This window comes from Spinacia oleracea, chromosome 2, assembly GCF_020520425.1.
Source record: "Spinacia oleracea cultivar Varoflay chromosome 2, BTI_SOV_V1, whole genome shotgun sequence".
Classification (NCBI taxonomy): Eukaryota; Viridiplantae; Streptophyta; class Magnoliopsida; order Caryophyllales; family Amaranthaceae; genus Spinacia; species Spinacia oleracea.
In genome coordinates this window covers 47,450,248-47,462,299 of record NC_079488.1, presented here as the reverse complement: position 1 = coordinate 47,462,299, position 12,052 = coordinate 47,450,248, and the positions used below count along the sequence as shown (strand labels likewise).

Here is a 12,052-nt window from a genome sequence, read left to right as displayed (position 1 = left end):
TTTCCCTTCAAAAAAAAAAAAAACTTATTTTGTCAAGATAAGTCGAACTAAACAAAGCTTTTGAATAATTTTTCTCAATAGATAATTTTTTTTTAGCAATTAAAGGGATTTTATTACCAAAATAGAAGTAGGCCCAACAACCTTTACAAATCAGATCAAAACTACACTGTCCAACAGCAGCAAGAAGTACACTACTTAACCACTAAGCTCAAGTAATTAATAAATATCTAAGCTTATCACCTGCCTTAGCAGCAACCCTAAACTGAATCTCTTTAAAGAGTTCAGTAGGAGGTTTACAATGTTGGTTGAAAATTCTATCATTTCTATTCAGCCATATGGAATAGATGCTTTCAGCAAAAAATATCATCAGCAGTTGATGTTTACCCCCAGTGGAACTCTTAAGCATCCACTGAATTTCATAAGTGAAGCCACCAGTAGGTCTAGAAAGTTGCAGTAAGCTCAGAATCTTCTGCCAAACCAGGGAAGAAGTAGGGCACTCAAAAAACAAGTGTTCTGCAGATTCAATGTTACTATTACATAACACACAGATGTCAGAATCAACTGCTTTCCACTTGATCAGTCTATCAAGAGTAGGAAGTCTTCTCCAGAGAGCTAGCCATAGAATGAATTGGCTCTTGGGAGTGGAATGGTTATTGCACAAAATTCTCCTCCATGGTACCTTAGGATGGTTGCCTGTAAGAGACTGATACATACTTTTAATAGAAAAGGAATGCTGCTTCACAACTGCTGACCACCCCCCTACAGAATCCACCAAAAGCCTACAACTGAATATTTTTTTTTAAAGCCCATGACATAGCAACAGGACAAGTAAGTTATATCAGTAGGATTTCTGCCTTTCATATAGTAGGCATCAACCCATCTAACCCACAACTTATCCTTCTTGTGAGTGAGAGCCCCACAACAGTTTACAGACAACAGCTTTGTTCCAAACTTCCATGTCTTTGACATTCCACCCTCCTGCACTCTTAGGAAGGAAAATGTTATGCCAAGAGACTAAAGCTTTCTTAGATGCAGAAATATCACCAGTCCATAAAAACAGCCTACAATAACTTTGTATCTCCTTAATGATATTTTTGGGAAGAATAAAGATTTGGCACCAGTAGGATTGAAGACTAAGCAGAATAGTTTTGACCAGCTGTAACCTACCAGCATAAGAAAGATGTTTGGCAGTCCAACACTTAGCTCTTGCAAGCACTTTATCCACCAATGGTTTGCACTGAACATATGAGAGCTTTTTAGTGGAGAGGGGCACCCCTAGATATCTAAATGAAAAATCACCCATGGGGATTTTAAGGCAGTCTAGGATCTGCTCTTTGATCACTTCAGAAACACCACTTAAATAGATATTTCTTTTGTCTAGATTAGCTTCCAGGCCTGAAGCTTTAGAGAACAGTTGGAATTTCTGGAACAACATTGAAGCAGAGATAAGATCCCCCCTGCAGAATAACAGGAGATCATCAGCAAACATCATGTCAGTGATGTTCAGCTTTTCACACCTGGGGTGAAAGTTGAAATCAGGGTCATCTTTAAGGAGTTGCAAATTTCTAGACAAATACTCCATACCCAGGGCAAAGAGGTAAGGAGATAAGGGGTCTCCCTGTCTAAGACCTTTCTTTGCAAAGAAGGGAGGGCAAGGTTTACCATTGATAAGCACACTATAAGACACAGAGGTGATGCAAGCAAAAATCCAATCAAGAAATTGAGAGGGGAAACCAAGTTCTGTCATTACATTTCTCAGAAAACTCAACTCAATGGAGTCATATGCTTTCTTCAAATCCACTTTCAACATACATCTTAGAGAGAGGTGTTTCCTGTTATAACTCTTCACAAGCTCAGTAGCTGAAAGAATGTTGTCAGCAATGTGCCTCCCAGGTATGAAACTAGCTTGGCATTCACTTACAATGGTTCCAACTACTTTCTGTAACCTACTAGTCAACACCTTTGAAATGATTTTGTAAATCACTGTACAACAGGCAATGGGTCTGAACTCCCTTGGGTACTAAAGTAATGGCAGTGAAATTAACTTTCCTAAGAAGCTTCCCCTTAGCAAAGAACTCCTTAATTGCTACATATAAGTCAGCCTTGACAATTGACCAAGATTCCTTGAAAAATACAGAGCTTTAGAGTCATCAATACCACTGAGAGCCAAATCAATTTCAGCATTAGTAATAGGCTTGCATAAGAAATCTCTCTGCTCATATGTCAGAGTAGATCCCTTTCTAATAGTTGGAATATCAATCATAGGCAGCTGAGGGGCACAAGAACAAAGAAGAGATTTATAAAACTGCATAATTTCATCCTGGATGTCATCAGGTTTGTCAAGTTTGGTGTTATTAGCACCCACAAGAGAAGAGATTCTATTGATCCTCAATCTCTCCTTGACAGGAGCAAAAAAATAATTGGTATTTGTATCTCCTTCCTGAAGCCACTCCAATCTAGACTTCTGTTGATAGGTTATGATACATATGACAAAACATAAATCATGCGGAAAAACCATAAAGCCAGGAAAGCATATTATTTACACATAATCATTTAGCATAGTTTAGATGCATACACTTTGTTGCGTGCCCTCCCTAGCTGCGCCCGAACCGAACAAGAACAAGTCTTTAGGACTCCAAGTGTCGTCCCTCCGTAGATAGTCCACAGCACGTCCGGATCCGCCTTAAGCTTGACCAACTAGAATTGCCCTTAAGGTTGCTTAGGAATTTCGGCTAATATGGTGCAAGTGTATGGCTGATTTTTCTTCAAAATCTTACCTTTAGAATACTTCAATTGTATCTATAAATTATGACCCTAGGCACCTATTTATAGAGGTATGGAAAAGGAACTGGAATCCTATTAGGATACGAATTAATCAAACTAGAATCCTAGTAGAACTCTAATTAATTAATTTATCCTTTTAGGATTAGGAATTTAATCATATATCGAAACCTAATAGCTTTAGGATTCGTATAGCACACAAACACACACACGCACACACAGCATCCCACGAGGGGCGCCATGCGCGCGCGCGCAACCCGCGAGCTCGCAGCCCATGCCACGAGGCCCACACGCTGCCGCAGCCTTGGCGCGCGCTGGGCCTGCCTTGCAGTGGGCCTGGCGCAGCCTTGGCTGGTGCGTTGTGGCGCGCTGGCTTGCTGGGCGATGGCCCGACTTCGTGCTGGGCCTTTGTCCGGCAGGCCTCGTCCGATGCTAATTCGTACGATACGCTTCCGATTAGTTTCCCGATTCCGGAATTCATTTCCGATACGAACAATATTTAATATTTCCGATTCCGGAATTAATTTCTGTTTCGAACAAATATTTAATATTTCCGTTTCCGGAATTATTTTCCGATTCCAATAATATTTCCGATTCAGACAATATTTCCGTTTCCGGCAATATTTCCGATTTCCGGCAATATTTCCATTTCCATCAATATTTTCCGATACGTACATGGTTTCCGCTTCCGACAACATCTACGACTTGGATAATATTTATATTTCCGATACGATACATATTTCCGTTTCCGACAATATCATCGTTTCCGGAGTATTCATTTCTTGCTTGTGACGATCTCAGCTCCCACTGAAACCAAGATCCGTCGATTCCGAATATCCATAGATGGAGTATTTAATGCCTTTAAATACTTGATCCGTTTACGTACTATTTGTGTGACCCTACGGGTTCAGTCAAGAGTAAGCTGTGGATTAATATCATTAATTCCACTTGAACTGAAGCGGCCTCTAGCTAGGCATTCAGCTCACTTGATCTCACTGAATTATTAACTTGTTAATTAATACTGAACCGCATTTATTAGACTTAATATTATATGCATACTTGGACCAAGGGCACTATTTCCTTCAGTCTCCCACTTGTCCTTAGGGACAAGTGTGCACTACCTAATTCCTTTGTCGCTCGATGCTGGCTCTTGAACATAAGGTAAGAGTTGTCATCCTTATTATGTCCAGAGGTGTTTCTCGGTTTCAGAGTTCAACTGATCAAATAAACAGATAATCATAGCCTATGATTCATCCGAGCACGGCCATGCATTTCACAGTTTCTAGCTCTCCGAGTGGCCTTGTACAACTTTTAAGCATCTCATCCCGATTTATGGGAGGACAATCCCAATCTTGTGATCTTGAGATTAGACTTCGTTTGATAGGTGATTACCTGAGCGTTGCCTTTATAGCCTCCTTTTACGGTGCGACGGTTGGTCAACGTCAAAGCAACCAGTTCTCAAACAAGTAATCTCAAATCACTCAAGTATTGAGGATTTAGTGTCTAATAATTTTAATGAAATTTACTTATGACAAATTTTCATCTCTTACAGTAAAGTTTCATAGGTCTGTCCGATACTAGTCTTCCCAAAGTAAGTATCTATGCAAATGATTTTGACATTGCCATGTCCACATAGTTCAAGAAACAGAACTACTAGTCATCTTGCATTCTAGTCGTCTAACATTTTCTATGCGTCCAATTTTATAGAAAACTCCGACCAGGGACCATTTTCAACCTTTGACATTCAAGTTCACTTGATAGAAATTTCTTAGTCACAGGACTGGTCCTGACAGTCTATCTTGAATATATCGTCAAATTGAAGGGACTCATCATTTAATAAACCACAAATTAAATGGAAAAATGAATTCTGTTCATTTATTGTGAATGATTAACCAATAATGTTTTACAAAGAATTAAACTTTAAAACTTTAAAACATTAAATAAGGACATCAAAGCCATTCTCCAATATGCTTGATTCCCATAGCTGCAGTGTGCGAGTTGTGCTTCGCCTGCGGCAGAGGTTTAGTCAATGGATCTGATATGTTGTCATCAGTTCCAATCTTGCTTATCTCGACTTCTTTTCTTTCAACGAACTCTCTTAGAAGGTAAAATCTACGAAGTACATGCTTGACTCTTTGGTGGTGTTTAGGCTCCTTTGCCTGTGCAATAGCTCCGTTATTATCACAATACATGGCTATTGGTCCTTTAATGGAGGGGACTACACCAAGTTCACCTAAGAACTTCCTTAGCCATATAGCTTCCTTTGCTGCTTCATGTGCAGCAATGTACTCCGCTTCAGTTGTAGAATCCGCAATGGTGCTTTGCTTAGCACTTTTCCAGCTTACTGCACCTCCGTTGAGGCAGAAGACAAACCCAGACTGTGATCTGAAATCATCTTTGTCGGTTTGGAAACTTGCGTCCGTATAGCCTTTAACAATTAATTCATCATCTCCACCATAGACCAGGAAGTCATCTTTGTGCCTTTTCAGGTACTTCAGAATGTTCTTGGCAGCAGTCCAATGTGCCTCTCCTGGGTCTGACTGGTATCTGCTCGTAGCACTGAGTGCGTACGCAACATCCGGGCGTGTACATATCATAGCATACATAATTGAACCAATCAATGATGCATATGGAATCCCATTCATTCGTCTACGCTCATCAAGTGTTTTTGGGCACTGAGTCTTGCTTAGAGTCATTCCATGAGACATGGGTAGGTAGCCTCGCTTGGAGTCTGCCATCTTGAACCTATCAAGCACCTTATTGATATAAGTGCTTTGACTAAGTCCAATCATCTTTTTAGATCTATCTCTGTAAATCTTGATGCCCAATATGTACTGTGCTTCTCCTAGATCCTTCATCGAAAAACATTTCCCAAGCCAAATCTTGACAGAGTTTAACATAGGAATGTCATATCCGATAAGTAATATGTCATCGACATATAATACTAGGAAAGCAATTTTTCTCCCACTGACCTTCTTGTATACACAAGATTCGTCCGCGTTCTTGATGAAACCAAAGTCACTGACTGCTTCATCAAAACGTATATTCCAGCTCCTTGATGCCTGCTTCACTCCGTAGATTGATTTCTTTAGCTTGCATACCTTTTTAGCATTCTTTGGATCCTCAAAACCTTCAGGCTGTGTCATAAACACAGTGTCTGTTAAAATGCCGTTTAAGAAAGCGGTTTTGACATCCATCTGCCATATTTCGTAATCGTAATATGCAGCGATTGCTAACATTATCCGAATAGACTTTAGCATTGCGACTGGTGAAAAGGTTTCATCGTAATCCACACCGTGGACTTGCCTGTAACCTTTTGCAACCAATCTAGCTTTGAAAACTTCAAGTTTCCCATCCTTGTCCTTTTTCAGTTTGAAAACCCATTTGCTTCCAATGGCTTGGTAGCCATCTGGAAAATCGACCAAATCCCATACTTGGTTTTCTGACATGGAGTCTAATTCAGATTGCATGGCTTCTTGCCATTGCTTGGAGCTAGGGCTCGTCATAGCTTGTTTGTAAGTCGCAGGTTCATCACTTTCAAGTAATAGAACGTCACAGCTCTCATTCGTCAAAATACCTAAGTACCTTTCCGGTTGAGATCTATATCTCTGCGATCTACGCGGGGTTACATATCTAGATTGACCATGATTCTCACCAGATACTTCTAAAGATCTCTGAGTTTCATCCTGAATGTCATCTTGAGCATTCTCTAGAGTTTGTTGTTCGACTCGAATTTCTTCGAGGTCTACTTTTCTCCCACTTGTCATTTTGGAAATGTGATTCTTCTCCAAAAAGACACCATCTCGAGCAACAAACACCTTGTTCTCAGATGTATTGTAGAAGTAATACCCCTTTGTTTCCTTTGGATAGCCCACAAGGATACATTTGTCAGATTTCGGATGAAGTTTGTCTGAAATTAATCGTTTGACGTATACTTCACATCTCCAAATCTTAAGAAAAGACACTTTTGGAGGCTTTCCAAACCATAACTCATATGGAGTCTTTTCGACAGCTTTAGACGGAGCTCTATTTATAGTGAGTGCAGCTGTATTTAGTGCATGTCCCCAAAATTCTAATGGAAGTTCGGCCTGACCCATCATTGACCTAACCATGTCTAGCAAGGTTCTGTTCCTCCGTTCTAACACACCGTTCCATTGTGGTGTTCCAGGAGGAGTCAATTCTGATAGAATTCCACATTCTTTCAGATGGTCATCAAATTCATAGCTCAGATATTCACCGCCTCTATCAGGCCGCAGTGCTTTAATCTTCTTGCCTAATTGATTCTCTACTTCACTCTGAAATTCCTTGAATTTGTGAAAGGATTCAGACTTATGCTTCATTAGGTAGACATAACCATATCTACTGAAGTCATCAGTGAAAGTGATAAAGTAGCTGAAACCACCCCTAGCATTTGTACTCATTGGTCCACATACATCTGTATGGATTAAACCCACTCCTAGATCCTTCATCGAAAAACATTTCCCAAGCCAAATCTTGACAGAGTTCAACATAGGAATGTAATTTCCGATAAGTAATATGTCGTCGACATATAATACTAGAAAATAATTTTTTCTCCCACTGACCTTCTTGTATACACAAGATTCGTCTGCGTTCTTGATGAAACCAAAGTCACTGACTGCTTCATCAAAACGTATATTCCAGCTCCTTGATGCCTGCTTCAATCCGTAGATTGATTTCTTAAGCTTGCATACCTTTTTAGCATTCTTTGGATCCTCAAAACCCTGAGGCTGTGTCATAAACACAGTTTCTGTTAAAACGCCGTTTAAGAAAGCGGTTTTGACATCCATCTGCCATATTTCGTAATCGTAATATGCAACGATTGCTAACATTATCCGAATAGACTTCAGCATTGCAACTGGTGAAAAGGTTTCATCGTAATCCACACCGTGGACTTGCCTGTAACCTTTTCCAACCAATCTTTTGAAAACTTCAAGTTTCCCATCCTTGTCTTTTTTCAGTTTTAAAACCCATTTGCTTCCTATGGCTTGGTAGCCATCTGGCAAATCAACCAAATCCCAAACTTGGTTTTAAGACATGGAGTCTAATTCAGATTTCATGGCTTCTTGCCATTGCTTGGAGCTAGGGCTCGTCATAGCATGCTTGTAAGTCGCAGGTTTATCACTTTCAAGTAATTGAACGTCATAGCTCTCGTTCGTCAAAATACCTAAGTATCTTTCCGGTTGAGATCTATATCTTTGCGATCTACGCGGGGTTACATTTCTAGATGGTCCATGATTCTCACCAGATACTTCTAAAGATCTCTGAGTTTCATCCTGAATGTCATCTTGAGCATTCTCTAGATTTTGTTGTTCTCGAATTTCTTCGAGGTCTACTTTTCTCCCACTTGTCATTTTGGAAATGTGATCCTTTTCCAAAAAGATACCATCTCGAGCAACAAACACCTTGTTCTCAGATGTATTGTAGAAGTAATACCCCTTTGTTTCCTTTGGATAGCCCATAAGGATACATTTGTCAGATTTTGGATGAAGTTTGTCTGAAATTAATCGTTTGACGTATACTTCACATCCCCAAATCTTAAGAAAAGACACATTTGGAGGCTTTCCAAACCATAACTCATATGGAGTCTTTTCAACAGCTTTAGACGGAGCTCTATTTATAGTGAGTGCTGCTGTATTTAGTGCATGTCCCCAAAATTCTATTGGAAGTTCGGCCTGACCCATCATTGATCTATCCATGTCTAGCAAGGTTATGTTCCTCCGTTCTGACACACCGTTCCATTGTGGTGTTCCAGGAGGAGTCAATTCTGATAGAATTCCACATTCTTTCAAATGGTCATCAAATTCATAGCTTAGATATTCACCGCCTCTATCAGACCGCAGTGCCTTAATCTTCTTGCCTAATTGATTCTCTACTTCACTCTGAAATTCCTTGAATTTGTCAAAAGATTCAGACTTATGCTTCATTAGGTAGACATAACCATATCTACTGAAGTCATCAGTGAAAGTGATAAATTAGCTGAAACCACCTCTAGCATTTGTACTCATTGGTCCACATACATCTGTATGGATTAAACCCAATAGTTCAGTTGCTCTTTCTCGAACTTTAGAGAAAGGTTGCTTTGTCATTTTGCCAAGTAAACATGATTCGCACTTACCATAATCCTCTAAGTCAAATGGTTCTATAATTCCTTCTTTTTGAAGTCTTTCCTTGCGTTTCAAGTTAATATGGCCTAATCGACAATGCCACAGATAGGTGAGATCTGAATCATCCTTTTTGGCCTTTTTGGTATTTATGTTATAAACTTGTTTGTCGTGATCTAATAAATATAGTCCATTGACTAATCTAGCAGATCCATAAAACATCTCTTTAAAATAAAACGAACAACTATTGTCTTTTATTAAAAAGCAAAATCCCTTAGCATCTAAGCAAGAAACTGAAATGATGTTTTTAGTAAGACTTGGAACATGGAAACACTCTTCCAGTTCCAAAACTAGCCCAGAGGGCAACGACAAATAATAAGTTCCTACAGCTAATGCAACAATCCGTGCTCCATTTCCCACTCGTAGGTCGACTTCACCCTTGCTTAACTTTCTACTTCTTCTTAGTCCCTGTGAATTGGAACATAAGTGTGAGCCACAACCTGTATCTAATACCCAAGAAGTTTAATTAGCAAGTATACAGTCTATAACGAAAATACCTGAAGATGGAACGACTGTTCCGTTCTTCTGATCTTCCTTTAGCTTCAAGCAATCTCTCTTCCAATGCCCCTTCTTCTTGCAGTAGAAGCATTCGGATTCAGAAGTGGGTTGACTGACCTTCCTCTTTTCAGACTTGGCGCCAGTTTGCTTAGTTTGGCTGGCCTTGTTGCCACCTTTCTTAGCATTCCTCTTCTTTCCAGATTTCTTGAACTTGCCCCCACGCACCATAAGCACATCCTGCTTATCACTTTTGAGCGTCTTTTCAGCGGTGTTCAGCATACTGTGAAGCCCAGTGAGTGTTTTATCCAGACTATTCATACTGTAGTTCAGTTTGAACTGATCATACCCGTTATGAAGAGAATGGAGGATGGTGTCTACAGCCATTTCCTGAGAGAATTGCTGATCCAGCCGACTCATATTCTCAATGAGTCCAATCATTTTGAGAACATGTGGACTTACGGGCTCGCCTTCTTAAGCTTGGTCTCAAGAATTTGCCTATGAGTCTCGAATCTTTCGACTCGAGCCAGATCTTGGAACATGTTCTTCAACTCACTGATGATCGTGAAAGCATCTGAGTTGATGAACTTTTCTGCAGATCTGCACTCATGGTGGCGAGCATTAGACATTTCACATCCTTGTTGGCATCAATCCAACGATTGAGGGCTGCCTGAGTGACCCCGTCGCCTCCGGCTTCGGGCATCGCCTCTTCCAGGACATACTCCTTTTCTTCCTGCATAAGAACTATTTGCAAGTTCCTTTGCCAGTCAAGGAAGTTTTTCCCGGTCAACTTCTCCTTTTCGAGAATTGATCGAATGTTGAATGAATTGTTGTTTTCCATAATTAAAACTACAATTGAAAAGAATAAACAAATAAATAACCATTCACAGTTTCTCTTAATAAACTTAAATTCTAGCATACATGCATAATTCAATGTTCATTAAGCATTTTATTCAAGTTATGTGTTCCGGCAGGTGTGAATAAAATGATTCCAAGATCCTAAAATCCATTGAAGAATTAAGCACATTATGTATTTAGACTCAATTCTAAAATCTTTTAGGTAAGCAAAAGCCTTTTGCTAATAGTCTAGAAACTACTCTTGGTTGATAGGTACGTCTAAGAACTTATTAGGTAAACCTATCGATTTTGCCACGACATAAAAGGACTCCTTACTTATATCGTTGAGTTTCACCAAAACTAACATGTACTCACAATTATTTGTGTACCTTACCCCTTTAGTATCGATAAGTAACACCTCGCTATGGCGGAAAACTATTACTAAGATCGATGTAAAGGATATCCAAGTAAGTGTTATTTTGGCATGGCACCTTTTAACTCAATTTTTAAGTTTGGAACTTAAGGCTCTTACTATGTTGGTTAGATTTTAAGTGAACTAAAATCCTTAATCATGCAACATAATCAAGCCTTGATATCATGCATATTTAAGACATATTTAATAGAAATAAATAACTTAAAGCATGCATAAGATAAATGTGATCTAGTATGGCCCGACTTCATCTTGAAGCTTCAACTTCAAAGTCCGTCTCGAAAATGGAAACTTCGTCTTGAATTTCACCGTGGGAGGCGCCATTTTCTTCAAATAGGATAAGCTATAATTAAACTAATTACAACTATTTGATGGTACGCAGACCATATTTGAATTGAAAAACAAATTTGGTACTTTAGACCAATTACATTCAAATTAATGGTACGCAGACCATATTTTCTATCCTATTTGGGCCATACTAGTCACTTCATAACCTGCAAAACAGTACATATACAATATATACCATTCATGCATTCATTATCATGAATGACCCACATAATTGGTTAGTTAAAACACATTGTATGCATCATATAAACATTTGCAGCAATTAATCAAGGGCACCAATAATCTACCAATTATTCAGTCCTTATTAATTCTAATCAAGTTGTTTAACCTTAAAGGATTTGTAGACCTAATCAAGAGTTTATGACTAAAAGGGGCTCCCACTTAAACCAATAAATTCATATGCTTTACTAATTTTAAACATAAAAATGTATTTCTAGTCTAACCGGAAACATACAAATTTAATTAAAATTTAAAGCTCATATAAATTTATAATTGAATCCACTTATTTAATTTATTTTCAGTCGAATTTAAATTAATTCAAGGTTTTTAATTTTAGTAAAATAATTAGAAAAAATAAAATTTATAATAATTATAATATTCAAAATTAAAATCCAAGAAAACAATTTAAATTATTAATTTTAAAATTAATTAAAATTTCATGAACTGAAAATCTCAAATTAAAATTTAAAACCCGACAATCGTAACATGACGAGCACTTGGGCTTACGCCCAAGCCCCGTCGATTGCTCGGCCTGTCGCTGGCCCATGGCACATCGTAGCAGCAGCCACACCCAAACGCAGCAAGCCAAGCCACGCTTGCGCGCAGCCTGCCTGCCCATAGCATCGCAGCAGCTACGATGGTGCTCGCTTGCTCGTGCAAGCAAGCGCTCGAGGCCACGCTTGTTGGTGCGCGGAGCAGCGATCGCTGGGCGACCAGCTCTCGCCCTCGCGCGCGCGCGCCTCTGCTCGTGCCATGCCATCGC

The 12,052-nt window shown here is 39.3% G+C and overlaps 1 protein-coding gene across 1 annotated transcript; it reads right to left on the bottom strand.

The window, feature by feature from the left end:
* Positions 1 to 161: 161 nt before the first annotated feature.
* On the bottom strand, positions 162 to 712 carry LOC110776506 (uncharacterized). Its single transcript, XM_021981063.2, has 2 exons — positions 241 to 712; positions 162 to 166 (listed from the first exon to the last, which is right to left on the bottom strand). The coding sequence occupies exons 1-2, from the start codon at positions 710 to 712 to the stop codon at positions 162 to 164; spliced, it is 477 nt and encodes a 158-aa protein (XP_021836755.2).
* Between the last annotated feature and the right edge of the window lie 11,340 nt (positions 713 to 12,052).

Bases quoted from the DNA above. Each gene is read 5' to 3' on its own strand.
- LOC110776506 (XM_021981063.2), bottom strand. From the start codon at position 712: ATGTATCAGTCTCTTACAGGCAACCATCCTAAGGTACCATGGAGGAGA.